The sequence below is a fragment of the Branchiostoma lanceolatum genome, chromosome 14 (assembly GCF_035083965.1).
Source record: "Branchiostoma lanceolatum isolate klBraLanc5 chromosome 14, klBraLanc5.hap2, whole genome shotgun sequence".
Lineage (NCBI taxonomy): Eukaryota > Metazoa > Chordata > Leptocardii > Amphioxiformes > Branchiostomatidae > Branchiostoma > Branchiostoma lanceolatum.
In genome coordinates, this window is record NC_089735.1 from 3,611,458 (window position 1) to 3,633,316 (window position 21,859).

The following is a 21,859-nucleotide window of genomic DNA, read 5'->3' on the forward strand; positions in this document are numbered from 1 at the left end:
CTTTCAACCGTAGCATTTCTCATTTCTTTTGATAATCCCTGGGAGATTTGTTTGTAAATTGTTTTGCTCCATTTCAAACGTCGACGTGGACGTCAGTAGAAACTTGAATCGAATGATGAATGATGAATGATGATGTATGATGACGATATGAAACACGACACTTTCATGATACCGACTTGACCGCTGGTAGCCTCTGAAGGTAAATCTATGCAGATGATCAAGTATAAGGAAAAGTAAAGCAGGCATCCTCAATTGATGCTTTTTCAAGTAGCTAGAAGTAGTGCAATGTGGCTTCGCTACGGCTCGCGTTTTTGGCCAAGCACACCGGATCACCCCTACTCTTCTCGATAAGTGTGTTGGGTTCTTTAACGTGCAGAGGATTGACGCTGGAGGCTTATGCCTGAAGCTCCCTCACGGGGCCACCGGCTTTACGTCACCATCCGAAATGACGAATGCAATCCCTTACAACATGTCCTAGCTGGAGTCGACCCTAGGATCCCTAGGATTGTATAACTTAGTCTTAGAATCAATGTGTAGATTGTAGTATAACTAACCAGTAGTTTTATACAAGGCTTTACCCTACATTAACGGTGCAAAGGCCGAGTGGGTAGAGTGTTCGCCTTGCATACGGTAGGTCGTGAGTTCGAACCCCGGCCGGGCCAAAGACTCTAAAAATGGTACATACTGCTTTCTCTGCTTAGCACTCAGCATTTGGAAAAGAGTATGGCAGTTAAACACACACCACTACCAGTGGACTAGCCCCCTGCTGTAGTGACTTGCACAAAGTTGTGTGGCCTAAGGGCTTTGGAACCGGAGATGGGCCTTATGCACCTTTCGGTGCGGAAAGGTGCATAACTAACTTTACCCTACATTGTTCCTAGGCTATAATTATCATGCCATAAACGTTGACGTCGCTTTATCTGACAGTTCTAGGTGGCCCGCTGTTCCATCTTCTCTTCCGTTCGAATCCCTTGCAGGTCCCAATGGCGTGCCCTCTACGCCAATTTCCTATCCCGACTCAGGCGAAAATGAATTGTTTAGGGACATCCGGCTATAAGAAAGGTCCCATCCCAGCCGGAGGTCCTGTCTTTGAGGAAACCCACGTTTGGGCAGTCGCCGGGGTTCCTTGAGCGGCCCGGAAGTGCTTCGGGCGCTTCGATGATGCAACATGTCGTTCCAAGAACCAGTCCATTTGTTGTGTCATGCCTCGGTCCCATTTCCAATCCGGGGCCCGGTCGGACTGTTTCCGAAAACGAAAAATAAGAAAATGCATATCAAGGAAATACACAGTTAAGAGTAATTCTTTTACATTTTGTGTCTTTTGTTGTCTTTTATGTGATATTTTTCCCACAAGCTGTCGGGCCGGGCCCCAGGTTGCAAATGGGACCGACGCATGATGCGGGGGATCCAGGGAGTGGTCCGGAGGTGCCCGGGGTTTTATTAGGGATACCTGCCACTACCGTATTGGGGACGAAGTGACGAATATCTACATATCACGATTCAGTCAGTCTCAGTGTTTTGTTGATCAGGGCATTGGCTAGGTAGTCTTGCTTCCCTTCCACACGTGCTGTGCTGCACACATCCCAAGGTCACATGTCTAAACCGGGGCTCGGCCGGGCAGTTTGCGGGAACGGAAAGTATGACGGAAAATACAACAAAACACACAGAACGTAAAAAAAACAGACGTCAGCGTAATTGCAGTTTATTTCTTGATAAATACTTTTGTCTTTCGCGAGGTAACATCTACTCGAGCACCTTATAAGATTTATAAGCGGTCAGACGTTTCAGGAAAGCATCCACCACCTTTCTTCACTTGCGTATTTATTACCGAGATGTCTAACCTTCATCGACGTACTTTTATTCATTTTTCGTTTCCGCAAACAGTCCGTCCAGGCCCAGTTTCGAAATATACCCCTAGCAAGAGGAATCGAAGTCTTACTGTTGCCAGGTACTCAAGGTTCGTAGTCTCCGAACTAATATCTACCTTTTAGTTCGTTTGTCCACTTTCTCAGAGAGCTAGCTTTAGAAAGGGATCGGTGTATCGTTTTCATTAGCCTTTTAGAGTGGTAGCTGCGTGGAGAGTAGTTTTTCATTAGCTGTCTGTATTTGTTAATGGCGGTCGCGACGATGTTTTGCCATCAGAGAATGATATGAGTTATCGCTCATCCGTGTTGGTAGTAATAATAATACAATGTTAAACTTTCTTCCAACACTAAGGTATTCACGGATCAAATTTTAAACGACCACTGTCGCCTTCTTCAGGATCAATAATGACTAATCACTTCCGAACGCAAACTCGCGAGAGTTACAGACACGTGACGTGAATACCTTAATGAATACCTTAGTGTTGGAAGAAAGTTTAGCACTGTATAATGATACGAGTTACCATATTTTCCAACCTTCACCTATTTCAACAGTCCAAGTTTAAAGCATCCGTTAGGCCTTCGGGCATAAACTTGTAAATGGGCTTTGTTGCAAAATATCTAGAGTTGTAATGGTTATGAAATTTGCACCTAAGTTACTTCCTGTATTTCCATATCCATTAGTTTCAACGTAACGTTTCCGCAATGATTTTAATTTAGGCGTGACATCAGGCAACTCAAGTGCCTATCTTTTGATGAACAGTTGAATAGATGAGTTCCAAACAGTGTCGATAAATGCAGAATAAACGAATGCTCCTCTTAAGCGTTATGAAATATAGATAGACTGTTTAATGTGTCTCAGAAGAAACTTAAAGGCTCTTCCTGGCGTCGGTAGGCCTTTGGGTTTGAACTTCAACGTAAGCATCTCATTCGTTTCACGTACGACGCCGTCTTTTTTCTTGGCGTGACTTGAGACGAATGTCAATCGCTTGAACCACAAAGAGACCCTAATTTCCCTACGGGGGAAGTAGCTAGGATCGCATCATGCATTATATATGCCGACTGTAAGTCCTTGCATTTTCTATCAGCTCAAGTCGCCTCCAGGCAGATCAACAGCTTTGTAGAGGTTATGGAATCCGTTGTACCGTTAAAGTTGAGACCAAACGCATTAATGTGGCGGAGAAAAACTTCCTGACTCGACAGATTCATTCAATCAGAACTTCTGCACAGTCAGCTGTATGGCGTGAGGCCATTAGAGAGGAAAATTACGAATCCGCGCGCCTGCGAAGCTGGTGTGTTGCGCCTAATGGCGGTTATACCGGCTATATAGATACGGATACAGACACTAACGTTTAACGTCCTGAAACAATAGAGTGGGTGGGTAGGGATTCTTTTCTTTTCCTATTGTCTTTCCAGATTTCAGCCGATGTGATCTAGCAAATACAGTTTAACAACGTGAAACTGAAATGGATCAGAACACCGATGTTTTCAAGATCATGTTTCAATTCTTGGGTCGGCAGGTTTTTCTAGAGTCGGTCGGGTAACCGGAAACACAACTGTTTTTTTTTCCTGGGCCTGAAGAGGATTTGCATGTGTGAGATGGGCGGGGTAGATCCTTTTAATGACTTAGATACGTTTTAGAACTTCGCTTGGATGGTTTCAATCTTTTGGATCCACCAGGGAAGAATTCGAAGGGATGCCCCTATCGCTCAACTGGTAGCAGCGTCACAGTTGAGCTCCTGGTCCCAGTTGGTAACTGGGAGACCACATTTCAAATCCTGAGAAGGGGCATCTTGGTTGCGGCTGCACCCGTCTTTCGGAAGGGACGTAAAATGGGGTTCCAGTGTTATAGGTGCCCCGAACACCTTAGAATGGGAAGGGATAGCCTCCCTATAAAATATACCCTGCTGCTGAAACAGCAAGGATACACTGACTTGTGTGCCACTTATGGGACAAGGAAGCGAGTGATAAAAAAGCTGTTTCTCGACATAAGTGATAACTTGCGCCAGATCTTCTTGGAGGATGTGTATACGTGTATGATGATATTGTCCGAGGTTTTTCATTTAAGACTGTCATTCACACACACACACACAGACACACACAGACACACACACACACACACACACACACAGACACAGACACACACACACACACACAGACATAGACACACACACACACACACACAGACACACACACACAGACACACTCACATACACACACACACACACACACACACACACACACACACACACACACACGTGTACCCGGGGCGTGAGACACGTTTTTCCGCCCAACCTGTATTCTGAATGTTACATCATGCCGCAAGATAGTAATTAGGTTTTAGATGGTAAGAAAGGACACCGCATTATAAGAGATGGGTAATTATATAAGTAGAGACCTTATTGCTGTGAGGTACAAGAATGAGCCTTGTATGGATTGGATCGAGCTGTACACGTGTTGAATTTCAAACCCTACAATCAAGGATCCGGAAATCATAGGATGCAAAATAAGCATAGGTATCCCCTTGGCATGAAGTGGCATGAATCCGACAGTGACACACATTGTACCCATTCTTCAGATACAATTCAGTATCAAAGGTAAGGTTAAAATGTAGTATTACAGGAAAGAGTCGGACGGCAGTAACAGCATGCTTGGTGATAAATTGCAGCATTCAAACAATCAAAGCACAGTAGATACGCACACGTGCACGTAGAGTTAACCTTTTGTATTTCGTGTCGGCGACGCTATATTGAAGAGAAGAAAGAAGCCCAAAAGACCAAAGAAATGTCTAACGGCTCTTTGCTTTGAATGACTTAAATCCGTGGCTTTGTTTATGTGATTTGGGATGTTTGTCGGGCACTAAATGGGATCAGACAGCGGGCATTAAAAGAAAGATATGTTTTAATCCTTTCTTCGAGAATACAGCAGCTGCTGTAGTACCGTAAATGCATTTAAGTTCGCGTGTTTTTTATTTCGCGCTAAGACGAAAATGGAGTGTTCGTGTTGGTTTTAAGTTTGCGGCAGCGCTATAGTCACATACTGCTACAGTATTGGACAGTAATGTTCGCGGTGGTTTTAAGTTCGCGTTGAAACGGTCGCCGCGAAAACCGCGAACATAAAACTACCGCAAACATGTCTGCATTTACAGTATACAAAAAACAAAAACGCCAGCGGCGAAACGGAAGCATGCTGGTAGCAAACGTGAGAGATGCAAAGAGCTCTAAATAACTACCCTTCGGTGTAACACACCGGCTTCGCATGCACGTGGAACGACAGCACCTGGATATATTGCACTGAATGACGCGTCACATCTGACTTTTGCACATCTAGCTGTAAGCTTTTGGATGCTTCTACAGAGCTTGGTGGCTGCTGCAGGTTAAAGGAACCTTACATAGTCATTGCCAAGTATAGAGGAAAGCGTTCCTGTGCCCAAGCGGTATGTACACATGTCATATTGCACGTACACATCGTACTAGTAGTTTTGGTTGAAAGCTTATCACACCTTCAGAAACAATACAATGATTTCCCTGTGGCCTTCGGCTACCTTACAATCTCCGACAGCAGAATTACGTTTTGCATTATTTATGCCAGTGGTTACATCTGGAAGGTCTTTCCTAGGTTAGCCGTCGTTTGTCATATTTCTTCACATGAGATCAACTTTTCTGCACCAACAACACTTAGCAGAAGATATCAAATCTATTGTTTTTTTGCCTCTTTATCTTATTACCTCTACCTCATTTGCATAAGCAATGAGAAAAGACATTGATTCCATAGTGTTAAATGTGTGCAAGTTGATATTTGCGACATTAGGAACCTAAGAGAAGTTGAAAATCATGCAAATCAGGGTCTCATTTACATGATTACTAACTTTTACCACTAGCAGAAGATAACAAGACTATTGTTTATTTTACCTCTATACCTTCGCCACGAACGACAAGAAGGTTATGTTTTATGTGGCTTTTCTTTGCCTGAGTGCGTGTTTGCGCCAGCATAGCTCGAGAAGCCGTGGATGGATCTTTCTGATATTTGGTATGTGGATAAACGAAGGGTATAATCGATAGCGGGCCTCCTAGCGACTTTCCACAGGATTGTAGCGGATCTTCCGGTTTAGCTATCTCGTAGCCCTCATTTGCATAATCAGTGAGAAAATGGTGGTAAACGTTTGGAATGTAATACTTATGGCATTTGGAAGCTAAGTGAAGTTGAATATTTTAGGACATAAATCATGCAAATCAGGGTCTCATTTACATGATTTATGAGTTAATTCTACATTCTTTGGAAATATGAGACTTTCATACTTTTAACAAGTTGTGTTATCAAGTTATTTGGACCTTATGAGACATTGATTGTAGAATCAATGATAGACATGTACGATAGTGTAAATGCATTCAAGTTCGCGTGGTTTATATTATAGAAAAAAGTAACCGCCTGGGGGGACAAGACATTTACTAAAGCCACAATTTGTTACACATTATTTCATATAAGCACTCTGGAGTTTTAATCACTACTATTACACCCAGGGGGATGAATCAGAAGCGCAAACGAAGACTTCTCAGAAATCAGAAGGTTTTTTCCATATCTTACATTGACAAAAAGTTGTGACAATCTTTGTCCGATTTCTTGCAATGTATCAGTTCAGTTCAGTTTATCCTCTTTTAGAGGTGACACAAATGTTTCCACATGTTCCTGTCGCACATGACAGATCGAAGTTACTCATCTTCAAGGCCAACATCCTCTTCGATTAATTTCTTTAGTGTCAACGACGGGCGGCCACGCCTACGCCTTTAGTTCGGTTTCCAGAGGAGAACCATACCCGCCATTTCCTCGTGGCGCATAACATGGCCGGCCAAAGACAACCTACGGTTGCGAATAACCTTAGTAATCTGTGGCATGTCGCCATACAGCTCACTGTTTGTTATGTGGCTCCTCCAGGAAATGTCGAAGGCTGCACGGAGTAGGCCAAACTAATCCAAACTTCCCTGGCAAATATTCTTCCTACAGCCAGCGTAGTTAGTCTGGTAGAGATTTGATCAAGCACAAGAATATCACAGCGGGTTAATTCATACAACAACATGTTAAAGTACAGAACCCACAATCAAACACCGACTAAATCGCGCTCCAAGCGGTCGGTGGAGGACGGGGTCAATAACCCCAGTCAGCGAGAGATTGTGTGAACACAGGCTAAATCATACGGCAGTGTATGAAAAACATGCAATTCAATATCTGTGATGTTTTCTGTTGTGACCTGTACTAAACCCAGTTGGGTATGTGTGTGCAATAAAGGTCTTCATTCTTCCGGTAAGAGAGACCGGGCGACAAAACAAAACAAAACAAAAAATATCATGAAACGACTTATGATGTTGCATATCTTTTCATCTAGCCAACTTCAAAGAGGCGTCTCAAAAACAACATTTTGAGACTGCGTATGCCCACGAATTTAAGAACAAACACATCGACTTCATTTGCGTTTGCACAATCAAATCATTGAGTTCGTTTTCAGACCTCCGTTACACACTGATTTGCCGACAGATTCTTTGTACCTTACTCCCTAGGCAATATAATCAATATAAATTCCCCCGCGATTGGTCTGTTGAACAAATAGCGAGTGGTTGGTCCACAAGAATAATTCGTTTGTAAGTAAATAGTACATTAGTACGAGAATTGATAAATTGCGCGAATATTACAACGGTTAACCTCATACACCATGTTAAAAGTTGACTAAAAACACCATTATTCGGCATCGTTTGAAAAACATACAATATAATATCATGAAGCGACTTATGACGTTGCATTCCCTTTCATCTAGCCTACTTCAGAGAAGCGTCGCGAAAACAACATTCTCAGACTGCATCAGCCAACCAATTCAATAACAAACACATGGAATGGGCTTCAATTAAGTTTGCACAATCAAATCATTGACTTGGTTTTCAGACCTCCGTTCCACATCAATTTGCCGACGCGTGCTTTCTACCATGTCCCCCCCCCCCCCGGCACAATGATCAATGCACTTTCCCGCGATTGGTTTAACAAGTCCCCTCTATAAGAAGCGGATAGTCCCTCATACACTGGTATATTGATTTGCGGCGTGGTTCCACGCCGCTCGGTTAGGTTGGTGTCTGCTAGCGAGAGATCATCACGAGAGGAACAAAGCGCCTCCCTGAATCCGCTGAAAGGACGAGGTAAGGTCTGGTCTCTGTCGCGTGAAGATATTTTCTCACCTTTCAGTGTTGTTGTGATATGGCCTCCTCCAGTCGATACTGACCGTGGTAAAATCCTAATTCACACCAGCCCTACAGCTTCGGCTATGGCTAAACAGTCCTATACGAGTATGACAGTCTCTGCCGCATAGGGCACATCTGCAAGCTGACTCAGTTCTCTTGCAAAGTTCTTTTCTCCGGGTGCGCTTTTCATCTGCGCTGTGCATCAGTGTTGCATTAATGTCTCTACCAGACTAACCACGCCGGCTATACGGAGAATATTTGCCAGGGGAGTTTGGCCACCGGAGGGTTTCATTCTGAGGCGCAGGGGGAAACGTTAACTTTACCGTGGACTGACTCTTCTGGCAAATCATTCCCTTTTGTTGCCGAATTCTACGACCCATACCACCGTAGGAAGGCCTGGTTGAGGCTAGTTGCTGTACGTAACCCCTTTATATCGTCTCACGTGAAATTCTGTTTCACCACACAGAGTGTTTGCATTCCCGTACTCGCTTCAATCTGAGACAAGCCGCTAGACCAACGCCGATCAACGATGGAAATCACCGAAGAGCCCTACAACAGCTCCAACGCCTCCTCCTTGGCGGGCGACTACTCGACCTACAAGCAGGGCCCGCTGGTCACCCTGGTGTTCATCGTGGGGTACACCCTCTGCTTCGTGCTGTGCGTGGTGGGCAACTCGTTCGTCTGCGTCGTCGTCGCCAAGTACCACAACCTGCACACCGTCACCAACTTCTTCATCTTCAACCTTGCGGCGGCGGATCTGCTGGTGGCGCTGTTCTGCATGCCCGTGACTCTCATCAGCAACATCGTCACAGGTAGGGGGACCGTCTTGTCCAGGTGTCACATGTTATTTTTAATGTTTTTAACTGTGTGCGTTTTGTGCAGAACATGCAATTCAGCCCTTGGGATGCGAAATGCTCTTGAATGAAAATAGGTTTCTGTTTCTGTATCTGTATTCTGTATCTGTAACATCTACTAACATAATTCCACCAGGGTACATATATTTCCGCCACCCTTCAAAGATACGTCCAAACAGATATCCAAACCAACACCCCACCCCCTCGTATAACACACTCCTATGCATACATGGGGATTGGGGTGCTGCACTAGAGATCTCTCAAACTCACTGTTTTTCAAAATGTACATGTAACTCGGCGGATCAATGTTAATGGAGGTTATCTTTATAGCCTTTCGGCGTAACACAGCAGCGTTTTAGTCTCTTCTATACCAAGGTAGTTTTAACATCCTTAACCAGACTAACTACGCTGGCTGTAGGGAGAATAATGTGCCAGGGCAGTTTGGCCACCATAAGGTTTGACTAGCTGGGCAGTTTGGAGGGGGAAATGATAGCCTCCCCTCGGACTGACTCCCCTGGTCAATCATTCTTGCTTTTGCCGAATCCTACGATCCGTACTCCCGTAGGAAGGCCTGGTTGAGGCTAAACCGCGTGTCTCAGTGCCTCAGTCCCCTCCTTTTGTAGGGGAGGCGGATTTCAGAGTTACACCACTCGGAGCTCGTCCATGTCCCTGTTTCCCAAGTGGAAACTATCTTCCCCAGCATAGAGAATCTGACCCATGTTGAAAATCACGAATCAGTGCTCCCCCTCCTACCATATTAAATGGCGATGCTCATAGAAACCCAATGTCCGTTTCTATCATCAGAAACATTGTCACAGGTAGGTGGATCCTTTCCACATCTTAGTTGTTGTTGTTGTTTGTGGTTATGTTATAGTGCCTAGTGGCACAAAGGGCAGCAAGTTTCCCTCCTGTTTCAGTAGCAGGGTATATTTTTTTTACAGGGAGGGGTTTGCTAGCCCTTCTCCTTTAACGTGCATGAGGCTCCTCTTCCAACACAGTGCCCACATTTTACATCCCTTCCGAAAGACGGGTGCAGCCCCAACCAAGATACCCTCCCCAGGATTGAACCGGGATCTCCTGGTTAACAACTAGATGGGGCCAAGAGCTCAACTTCATATCTTAGTATTCCCCTTTATTTTGTAGGGGAGGCGGATTTTAGAGTTAGACCATACGGGGTATATCAGATCGTACTAGCTGACCCGAGATCGAGAAGTCAGGGGTTCGATTCCTGCCATTCCCAGCTAGACATTGCGTCCTTGTAAAATGTACGTTACACGACCTTCTTCACTCCACCAAGGTGTAAAAATGGGTACCTGACTTCAGTTGGGGAGGTAAAAGGCAGTGGAATGAAATGGTTGGGATTCTCCTTCCAATACCGTGCCTTGGACACGGTGGATAACAACGCACCGCACCTACGGTCTCAAAAAGGCTATGGAACTACCTTTACCTTCACCTACCATACGGAGTCAAGTTATTAATTGCAGTTATGTACGGAGTTATATCATCTTTCATCGTTAAACATACGTGTTTATAGTTTGAGACCAGGTCGGACCGTAGGTGTGCAATTCGTCACCCGTTTATATGCACCCGCGCAGTCTCAATGGCCGCGATGACAGAGTGCTCTCCAGTTTATGACCACTGCCCTGGCTGTATGCATGCCAAACGAATTTACTTTTTGGCAGTGATTTCGCAGCGGACGTCCAAATGTACTTTATGTATGGCAGCGACGTGCGTATCAATGAATCTTCTCAGGGGCATTTGAAATCCGTATCATGATCAGACTGGACGGGTTTTTCCGTAACTGTCAGGATGATTCTGTCTCTTTGGGAACGCTGAGCTCTTGTGTATTATATCATTAACAGAAAAGGTTTTAGATGTAGGCCAGTTATGGTCGGCTTTGCGTTCTCCCATTATATCATTACTGTAAGAGGTTTTCGTTGTTAGTCACCGAAGCGCCGCGAACAGTTCCCTCACGGTGATATCAAGTTAAACAAGAGACCGCTGAAATCACGGATAGTACTTTAGTTGTGAAATACAGTAAAAGGAGAAATGATCGCGGTGATGTTATGTTTGCGGTAAAAAACCACCATCTCTTCATTCCTACTTCAGCCCGCATACCCTGCGAACCAGCTTTAGCTTTAGCTCCTATATCAAAACAATAAAAGCTGTTGTCTCTTTTACATCACCCTTGTCTTCGGACTTTGTCTAATTTGTTTCCCTAATGGAATATCTAAAAGTTGTCTTCTCTTTATTTGCATATACATTCATAGTTCGTGGTTAAACCTGCTGTTCGACAGATCTTGCTCAGAGTCACTGAAGAAAAGTAGTGGATGCTACTTGAAACGTCTGAACGTTTCCAAAATCATACCCAGTTGCTTGAGTAACTGTTATTTGGTGTACCTCTTGTTTCAACCTCAAACCCACCGCGAACACTCCATTTTCTCCTTACCGCGAAATCAAAAGGAAGCTAACATTTTTCGCCATCTAAAAGAAACAACACTTTTTCATTGGAACGTGAAGTATCAACATATTTTGTTAGTGAAATCTATTTCTGTCCTGGCGACTGAAATCATGGAAAGTACATCGAGAAAGCCACACACAATGTGAAACTAATCTGGATGTGGGCCTGAATAAAGTTCTAAACGGGAACTATGCGGCTACAGCGTCTTTTCTGAAGATACGGCGTGAGTGTGTACGGTTGGCTTGAGGTTGCCCAGTACTATTTGCCCATGGAAAGTACGTCAGTTGTTAAATGTGCTGCCAACAGAGGAAACCAATATTTGTTCACCATCTAAAACACACTTGTTTCCTTCCGTGTGTGTTAAGGTATTCACAAGTTTTGTACGTGAAATCTAATTCTGCCGTTAAATCCGTTAGTCTGAAAACTTCCGTCGGCGGTAATCCGGATAGCAGCTGTTTTCTCGGACGTAATGGTTTTGGCATTTCGAAGCCACACGTGTGCCGTTATTTGATATCAGACACGTTCAGGTTAGACAAAGGTTTCAGACAGTATCCAGACAGTAATAAGAAAATGTACACCCTGTGCAGGACGGTGTGTAGTTTCAAAGATATCCTAAAGATCGGTTTTTAACCATATGGACTAATCTTTAAGCAGACGAACGAATGGCGAGACAGTACCCGACCGGCCAAACAATATGCAACAAACAAAGAGCTTTGTTCCCCTACTCCATGCATGTAGGTTCGCCCTGCTCTGTGGTTGCCAACACAAGTAATACAGACAAATTCATATTTCTAATGAGTTTAGACAACTCATGAATTTCTAATGAGTTTTGAAACATACAATGTATCGACTGGAGGGTCTATTCCGAGAATAGACCAGCCTGGCGAGCCCTATGCATGTCTGTTGCCGCCATGCATCAGACACTGATGCCTGCGAACGATTGATTGAATGTATCTGGTCTTACATTTTCGTCATTACAAAGAAGCGAGGAGACGCCAGATTCAATTAGATCATGATTCTTGTAGTAACTTGACAATGTATAGATGCATCTGGAAATTATTCTTTTCTTGTGACCTGTACTTAGCCCAGTGTGTATGTGTGCAATAAAGGTATTCACTCATTTATTCATTATCCAACGGGCCAGTTGTATATTGTTTGGGTACTGTCTCGCCACCCGTAGATCTGGTTGAAGATTCCAGATGGACAACCTTGGGTAAACCTCGTAGAGCTGCAGGTTTGGTTTGGCCTTGGTTAAAGGCCGGATAGCAAACTGATATTTCCGCCTTAACGCAAAGTAGCATTACGCCCCATTGTCGGACTCAAGGCTATTTATTTTAATGCGTTGTGGCCTTATGTAAGCTTTACATAAAGCCGTTCATATCAAAGGTTTGCGATTTTAACTAATGCGTCACATCTGGTATCCACGGCAACCTGAAAACTTCCGTGGGTGGCTGATTTCCGTTCTGGCGAAACCATGATTGCAACTTTCATTTGTTTGCTTTTCAATCCCTGTGTTAAATATCTGATAATTATGGCAACGCAGAAATACCGATGTGAGCTCAATTTAATTCTTTGTAAAACCATGACTACTATTATTTCAGTAGCCTTGGTCAGAGGCATTGGCGGTGGTGGAAATAACATCTAAGTTTCCTGTCTATTCACAAACTGGACAGACATAATATAGAAAAGTCGTGCGCACGTCACGTCACAGCTGGGTTTTTATTAGCTCCATGGTATGATTACAGATGACAGGTTATAGCCTGTTTACTGAAGTGAGTAACAACTGTTAACATAATTAAAAAGGAACAAAAACTGTTTACATCATCCAACAAGTGAAAAGGGCCAATGCCATAGTAAACAGTGAACATCGATCACGTAACTGGGAGACATTCTTAAAAAATACCCAAGGAGGTACGGCATTGCTACGCAGGTTACTTATCTGTTGCAAAACGTTCCTTTATTTCTTATCTTACGATCGCTGTGTTCAAATCTGGTAACTACAGCAACGTGGAAATGTCCGTGTAACTTGATTTGCGTCTTTGTGAAACCATCATTGCTATCATCTCTTTTTCTATCTCTGACTCGCTTTGTTCAGATCTGCTAACTAAAGAAACATGAAGAAGGCAATGTGAGTTTGATTTGCGTCTTTGTGAAACCATGATTGCTACTTTTCCTCTTTTTATCTTTGGATCGCTTTGTTCAGATCTGGTAACTAAAGAAACATGAAGATGGCAACGTGAGTTTGATTTGCGTCTTTGTGAAACCATCATTTCTATTTTCACCTGTTCTATTTCTGGGATCACTGTGTTTAAATGGAATCTGGTGACTAAGGCAATGTGAAAACGTCGGTTTGAGCTTGATTCGCGTCTCTGTAAAACACTACTTGTTATTTTCACTGGTTTTATTTTGGGACCGCTGTTTTTCACCATTCCACAGCCTAAAGGTTTTCACTCTGTAGCTTCCTGAGGATATCAGTTTTTTCTTTGAAAGGTGAAAAATCATTTCCGGGTGGGATGTTCATATGCGGCTGGTACAGAGGCGTAGGTGTATGGATGGGTGGAGCACAGTTCCGTGTACGTGTCCAGATTATCTGATGTGATGACATTAAACTAAAACAGATACCGTTATACTAGTATTCTGTGGCACGGTTGAAAAGAAATGTGCAGAATTTCCTTAAAAACACCAAAGCGATTTCCTGGAATCTTTCAGTAATATATGATATCCAAAAAAATATATATTTGGTTTCTTTGCCATGATGCTGCAAATGCATTTAAGTTCGCCAGGTTTTAGTTTCGCGGTAGGGAGGAAATGGAGTGTTCGCGGTGGTTTTAAGTTTGAGACAAACGTAGACAGTTGAAGGAGGGTCAACAAATTTCACGGTGGTTTTAGGTCCGCAGCGAAGAGCTTACCGCGAAAACCGCAAACATAAACAACCGCGAACATTTCTGTATTTCTAGTAGTTGATGCACCGACGACATTTGGTACAATCAGGTAATTTAGCAACCTCCACACACCCTTGTTTGAAGGTTGCTAAATTACATATTTGCACCAGATTGTTGACTGTCTCATGGTCCTTTATAAAGACATTTTTACCAAAAAGGTACAAAGTAGAGTCACAGCAAAAAGCTTCAAATTAATCAGGCAACAATTCTACCGCATCAGTGGAAACCACTGTACAGCCTAGCCTGACAGAGCGCCAAAAATAGTTACTCAAGCAACTGAATAAAATTTTGAAAGTCAGACGTTTCAGACAGCATCCGCTGACGTTTTTCGTCAGTGACTAAGACCAGGTTTTATTATACCAATAGCCTAGCAATGGTGTATTTATTAGGCGAGCTACAAGGCTATCCTGTGCATTGTTGTTTAGTCAAGCCCACTTTCATCGTATTTGTCTGTCAATTGGAAAATGGCTGGCCACAAGTTTACCGAAGCACCACCACGCACTCGTCGCCCTACCATACGTTTTTTTTTCAATGTTTGATTATTCGGTAACATACGCACCCGTTCAATATCACAGTAGGAGGAAAATCGAAGCGTTCGCGATTCTTCAAGTTTGCGATAGGCAAAGAGAAACTAAATTGTCAAAGCAAATCATGAATCACAAACCTTTTCAAGCGAGACCTTGATGTAACTTCAAAGCCCTTATCACGACTTTGTTTTTAAGGTCACATATAACAGACATGAAGCATGAGTTCTTGGGGAGGGGGGAACTAAGCTTAAGTCCTTCCGCACTAGATAAGATACACAAAGAGCAATAGGGGCCCATGAAAGTTGCCAAGAAATTATGGCTTGGTCAGCACTTCACTAGATGCAATGGAAAGTTTTGACAACATCAAACCAGTTGTCAATGGCCGCCTAGATGCCAACAGTGCGATAAAGTACTTAGGTACAGATAAGTTACTCTGCCCCCAAGGCTGAGATCAAATAAGCCGTGAAGGAAAATCTGAAAAATCTGTCAGTTGGAACTACATCATTGTAACCATGACGTGTTGGGGTCTCTACAGCTCCGAAGATAATACTTCCGTTAAGGCTGACTCAACAATCTGATATCTCAACACACATTAAGATAAAAAGCTTTTCTTTGATATCTGTGTATACACAGCAGAAGAATGATATCGTGAGCGTGTTATATCTATATCCCAGTGCCTTGCCTGTGATCGATGTAAGTGAGGGTTGCAGGCAGTGACGGCGCCATATAGAAAACGGATCTGTGAGACATTACTCTCAGGAGGGAAGGAAATGGGTTATCGTATTCTCAGAGGCACGGAGGGGGGGGGGGGTTGGTACACACAAGGGCCAGCACTTCTGATGGTCCCTCAAAAACACACAGTAGCATTTCACACTTGATATGATATTGTCGACGACGTGACGTCTCTGGAACAAACAGAATAAATGACATTATTACCTCTGTTAAACGGAGGTATTGTTTTTGGTCTGTGTGTTTGTTTGTTTGTTTGTTTGTTTGTTTGTCCTGTTGTGTGTCCGCAGTTCTTTGAATGGTGTAGAGTGAGGCGAACGGTGGTGTAACCGGATACCGGCAGGGTGCAAAGGTTGGCTTGGTCCAAAGTTGGTCCCACTGGCAGAAAATTGTAAGACAGAAGTAGCGAGAAATTTACAGATTGAAATAGAATAAGAAATTCACAAAGACTTTAGATATTTATAAAGATCTTTGATTCCTTCTTGTTGCTTGTGTTGTCCTGAAGTCTGCTGTAGGTAAAACTGTTACTGTACCCAGACACTAATATAAACATAGTGTTATCAGAAAAACAGGTGATATACTTGGCGTATACTTCGGGTAAAACGAAATTAAAGTGCAAGTAGATGAAACAGTATGTTGGTTATCACAGACGAACGGACGCCTTGTAATATTGGGACGCACGAGAGTCCGCATACCCCCACTTTCACGGCCCATTCGCTTCGCCAGTGGGCGGCGAGCACGTACAACACATAAAGGTACAGGGCTTTCCGTGCTGTTCGAACCGACATGGAACGGGAGGACATGAATCATTGGTTGGAACTTTAATGTTTTACGTGAGGCGATCTTGGTGCAGCATTCACAGTATGGTGCCGTCCATAGGGAGCATTATGTAAGTTGCTCCTTATGTAATCTGTTCCATAACAGCATTGATGTTCAGCGGACCGTATTGCATAATGGGGGGATATATTAGCGTTAGATGTTATATTTTTAAGCATCATTGTTTTGTTATGTAATATACAAAACAATGGTCTCCAAAACTAATCCGATCTGATAAGCGATCTTTGATAGAAGACTAGAAATTGGAAAGATGGCACGAGATGATATCTTAATGTTTTGAGTTCTGGATGGTTGTGTATCAATTGTTATCACACAGTTTTGCAAAGTTATGTTCCCTTAAGAATGCAGTGATAGTGGCACAATATGTGCATGCTTAACTACTTCAGTGTCGTCAATATGCATCTAAGCATTTGTTACACGGACACACAAATACATATAGACACATACATACAAACATCAAGACATACAGCCACTGTGTACATACAAAAAATATTTATCCTCTTGTACATCATTACATAAAATTGCCGATTAAGTCGATCATAAATAGTCCATTAGACAACAAGCAGTCCTTGGGAAGAAGAAGATTACGCTCGCTTAATCTCATGAAAGGGGGAATCTTCCGATTAAAGTCACGTAATCCTACAGAATCGGGATCGTCCTTCATTAATCCGGACGATTCAGAATTAAGTGCGGAAATATTAGTTGTGATCCAGCGATTTGGGTAAGATAAGCAAATATTAGGTTTCATTGTTTACACTGATCCAAGGATATACTGTATCGTTTAGTATTTACATTGCTGAGAATAAAAACAAATACTGGAAATTGGATTCTACCGTTCTCATGGCAACATTCATACAATGAGTCCAACGATTTTCAAAATTCGCTTGTGAACCATGTAGTGCCCATGAAAAATGGAGATATTGTTTTGGGTGTGTCTGTCTGTTTGTCTGTTTGTCTGTCTGTGTTTCCGGACTACTCTAGTCAGCATAACTCAAGAGCCTCTTGATGGATTATGATGATATTTGGTGTGTGGGCGGGTGATGTGAAGCCGAAAACTAAAGTCGATTTTGGGCCCCCTCGTATGTGGCCTTGGTACTACAGCAGAACTTCAATTTTTGTATCTTTTGACCTGGTCGGTTATGAAAGAGGTACTTCATAATTGAGAGTCTTGTTGCCGGCCATCGAAGGCAACAAGTCACAACAATGTACATCTTCGCCGCGTACCTGCGAAGCTGGTGTGTTACGCCGAAGGGCGGTTATACCGGCTATATTGATACAGATCAATGCTATAGCCTCCCTCGGTAAATACTGATCATGGTAAAACCCCAATTCACATCGGCCATACAGCATCGGGTATGGCGAACGAGAACTATACGAGAATGTCTCTGCCACATAGCTCACATCTGTAGGCTGACTCAGGTCTGTTCCAAAAGGCCCCCTCTCATTGGGCTACGGTACTGTTGCGGCACTGCCACGGCAGATTTTTACGGTACCGTTGCGTTTCTTTCACCAATTTTCATTTGCACTCTCACTGACGTGCGGCGCATTTGCGTTTGAAGTCCAGATGAGCAAGTTATTGAATGAACTTTGTTGTTCGACAATCGTATATGGTACAATATATGGCACTAAATCAACAATACTGCAAGGCTAACCTATCCTACAATTATAAGTACAAAACATTATCGATAAAAGTGTATGGATTACAATAAAGCCATGTATGGATTATTTTTCCCTCGCTTTTAGGATGAAGTATAATAAAATTGACTTATGTAGGTGGTATAGGAGTTGGACATGACAACAATACATGGGACATATCGTTTTGAGTACCAGATAGGGTGAAGTTTGTCTTCAAAGTTAGTAGTAATACTTTGTAACAGCGCATCTGTCTCTTTGCCATAAGTGGGACAGGCCATGGTAATCACAAATTGAAATTTATCTTCAATATTTTCATTACATGTGGGACATAATCTGTGAGTGCCTGGTGTGTTGTGGTGTCGATCCTTTTCAATTTCTAGACAATATGCGCTGATTCTCAGTTTAGGTATGGTTTTTACAAACGGTTTATTATGATTTGATGTGATATAGTCTTCCCTGCCAAAGTGATTTTTGATTTTATAATATGTGTGGAGTTTACTAAAATTTCTAAGTGGTTCCCTCCAGCCAGGGAGAAACGTGAGTTTCACACTTTCTTTAAATGTATATCCAAAACGGTTGGTACTAACTGCGAGGCTAAGCCAAACATGTCTACATAGCATGTCCTGAACGTGAGTAGCCCAGTCATTTTCTTCTTCGAATGATGAAGTGTCGTATGTTTTTTTTAATAATCCTGTTAGTAGGTAAATTATCTAATCTTAGCGAGAGTATCTAATCAACTATGTTTGACTATTCTTCAAATTCACCCATACGGCGAAATATTGAGGAAAATTTGCGATACAGTGCCTGACTGGTACATCAAGTTCAGTTACTGTATTTCTTGAATGGCACAAGAGCAGGGCGAGTGCATGTAGACAAGTGGTCTGATTCCTTTCCTGAGCGACTAGGCTATCAACTTCCGTACTGGAATAAATGTACAATGCAGAGATCTAATTTTCAGTGGGATTAAGCAATATCCCAATGAAAATATCAGAGGATCTACAGCTACAATCATCAACCTTACTACAATGCAGTCAATTAGGTTTAACCAAACTCTTAAACAGATCAATAGCTAGGGAAATGGGCCGATTGCAGTCTGATGGTAGTGCTTTCAATTAATCAGAAATCGCAGTGCTGTCAATGGATCAAAATACAATGCAAAATTATAAAAAAATGCATCAAAAATTGATTTCAAGTTTTAAAAGGATTTTCACTTATGACACTTGGTGCAACAAAGGTAACATGCTATAGAATATACGTATAACCTTGAAACTGACATATCACTTTTACACAATAGCGCGTGCGGTGAGCTCCCGGTAAGCTCCCGGCGAGCGCGCGGCACTTTGCCACTTGCGTTTTTTTTCAAATTTTGAAAAAAAACGCCATTTCAACCGGCACGCCGGCGGTGTGGACCGGCACTGGTACGGCACTGACACGTCACTAGGACGGTACGCTGAGGTCTGTGCACGGCACTGCGGCGGTAGCCATTTCCACGCTACCGCACGTTACCGCAACAGTACCGTAGCCCAATGAGAGGGGGCCTAAAGTCCTTCTCTGCGGGTCCGCTTTCCTTCTGCGCTGTACGTACATCAGCATAGCTTCTCCTGATTTTAGCTGCCCGGACTGTGTACACCTCCATCTAATCCCCCTCTCACTGGACCCGCGGCACGCTGGCGGCATCGCTGCGGCCGATCGAATTGACAAAGCACTCAACGAATTTCATCGACAAAAAAACGAATCTTTTAAAGCTTTGTTTGTTTTGTTGTCTTTTTTGTCGTACGTTTTGGATGATATTCCCATTATAAAGTCAAGGGTAACACAGATCCAGTTCAGGATGCAGCGACGCCGCCAGCGTGCCGCGGGTCCAGTGAGAGGGGGGCTTCTGGAACGTTCAGTTGCAAGGCTCCTCCAGGATCCTCCAGTGCTAGTGATCCGTGTTAATATGGTACAAAACATATTTCTATTGGTTTGGCTCCGAATGTCATGCGTTGTCATGGCTAGTGGCTATAACAACGGACCTGCCCTGTTGACAAGACAATGCAAAGTGTCGTATTTGAGTAGCATGTATACAACCGTATCTATGAGAGGTCGTATGCTTGAAGTAAGGGTTTTTTAAGCCCCCCTCTCACTGGACCCGCGGCACGCTGGCGTCGTCGCTGCGTCCTAAACTGGCTTTGTGTTAGCCTTGACTTTATAATGGGAATATCATTCAAAACGCACAAGTATGACCAACAAGACAACAAAACACACAAAGCTTTAAGCACTCTTTTATGTCGATGAAATTTGTTGAGAGCTTTGCCAATTCGATCGACCGCAGCGACGTCGCCAGCGTGCCGCGGGTCCAGTGAGAGGGGGGGGGGGGCTTAGCGATGTCGTGAGTTTCCTTTTGGAGAAGGCAGTGGTGGTGGCAGTACGATCGACAGCAGGTAGAATGTGTCTCTGTTGATAAATGATTCTCTTAGCTACGGCGGAAAATATATCTTGAAGACTTAATCCCACGCTTTCTCCAGAAGAAATCGTATTGACCATCCCGATTTCACGCGGTAATTGGAAGGTTTTCACAGCGTGATACATTCGCTGCTGGGGTGCGAAATAGCTCTCATCGCCGCTATTCTCACATCTATAACTACATGGACAATCTTCGTAATGAGAAGCCTGCGTCGTACGAAGCAGCGAGCCGGTCGTTAAAGTAAACCCCGGGCCCTGTCACTAAGAAGGTATTGATTTGAGTTACCGGGTCGGCGTAGGCGGTGATTGTTATATACTCATCTATCTTACGTCGTAACCGTCAGATCTTCCCTTTTTTTAATGAGTACCTTTTTTCTGCAGCGGCTAGCAAAGCCAAGGACAGAGAAAGTGGACAGTTTAAAGATCTTGCAGCAATGACTTAGAAAATCGCTTCGCTACGGAACGGATTATAGTAATTGAAACTGTTTCTAATGGCCTACATGGAGACGCACCACGCCTTGCTGCCTCCCACCCGCGGATATTCCATTCAACAAATACATTTTTGATGGGAGTCAATTTACCGCTAGTCAGCAGAGGTTAGTTAAGGTTGGCAGATTGTGGGCAGTTGACCATATTTCCTCTTACCCTATCCATCATAGCTGTACCCAACTTGAACAATACTTGATTAATATCCGAACAATGTAGCTTTCATTGATTTCAACATCTGTCCGCACGCCCCGTTTGATCTGATCTGCCATAACTTTGAGCTCAAGTGATAGCCCAAAAATCATATCAGATGTATGTATAGTCACAAATATGTTAAGATTTTTAGTTCAATTACAAATTTAGATAACAATCATATGTGCAATAATTTTCAATGATATCTCGGTAATATCAGATGATTTTAAAATGAATGTGTAACCGTCCTAGTGAATTGGTTCCGTGTAGTCTGATTGTATGTAACACACAGTGCAATTCAGCTAACTATGTATGATATATACTTGTTGGCTGCGAGACTGAATATGTTCATGGTGTAAATTTTGAATTTGAATAATACACTAAATCATCAAATCATCATCATCATGAACATGCTCTTTTGGAGCGAGCAGCATCGCTGAGTACTGCAAATGTACTGTTCCCGTGGTCTTATTTCGTGGTAGAGAGAAAATGGAGTGTTCGCGGTGGATTTAAGTTCGCATTTGAAACAATTCTCGGCTTTCAGTCACGTGACCCGGTCTTAGCAACGATTGCTATCCGCCATCTTTGTGCCCTACAACTGCGTTGTGGTGAGCCATGGTGCACTGCATTGTTGTCGGTTGCGTTTCGAAAAGCGACAAGAAGGAGGG

General features: G+C 43.2%; 1 protein-coding gene across 1 annotated transcript in view; it reads left to right on the top strand.

Moving 5' to 3' along the window:
- Positions 1 to 7,921: 7,921 nt before the first annotated feature.
- Positions 7,922 to 21,859, top strand: part of LOC136448998 (neuropeptide FF receptor 2-like) — a 46,149-nt gene continuing 32,211 nt past the window's right edge. The window contains exons 1-2 of the mRNA XM_066448750.1: positions 7,922 to 8,041; positions 8,550 to 8,895. Of these exons, the coding sequence (XP_066304847.1) occupies positions 8,613 to 8,895 (283 nt within the window). The 5' untranslated portion in view covers positions 7,922 to 8,041; positions 8,550 to 8,612. The remainder of the gene's footprint in view (positions 8,042 to 8,549; positions 8,896 to 21,859) is intronic.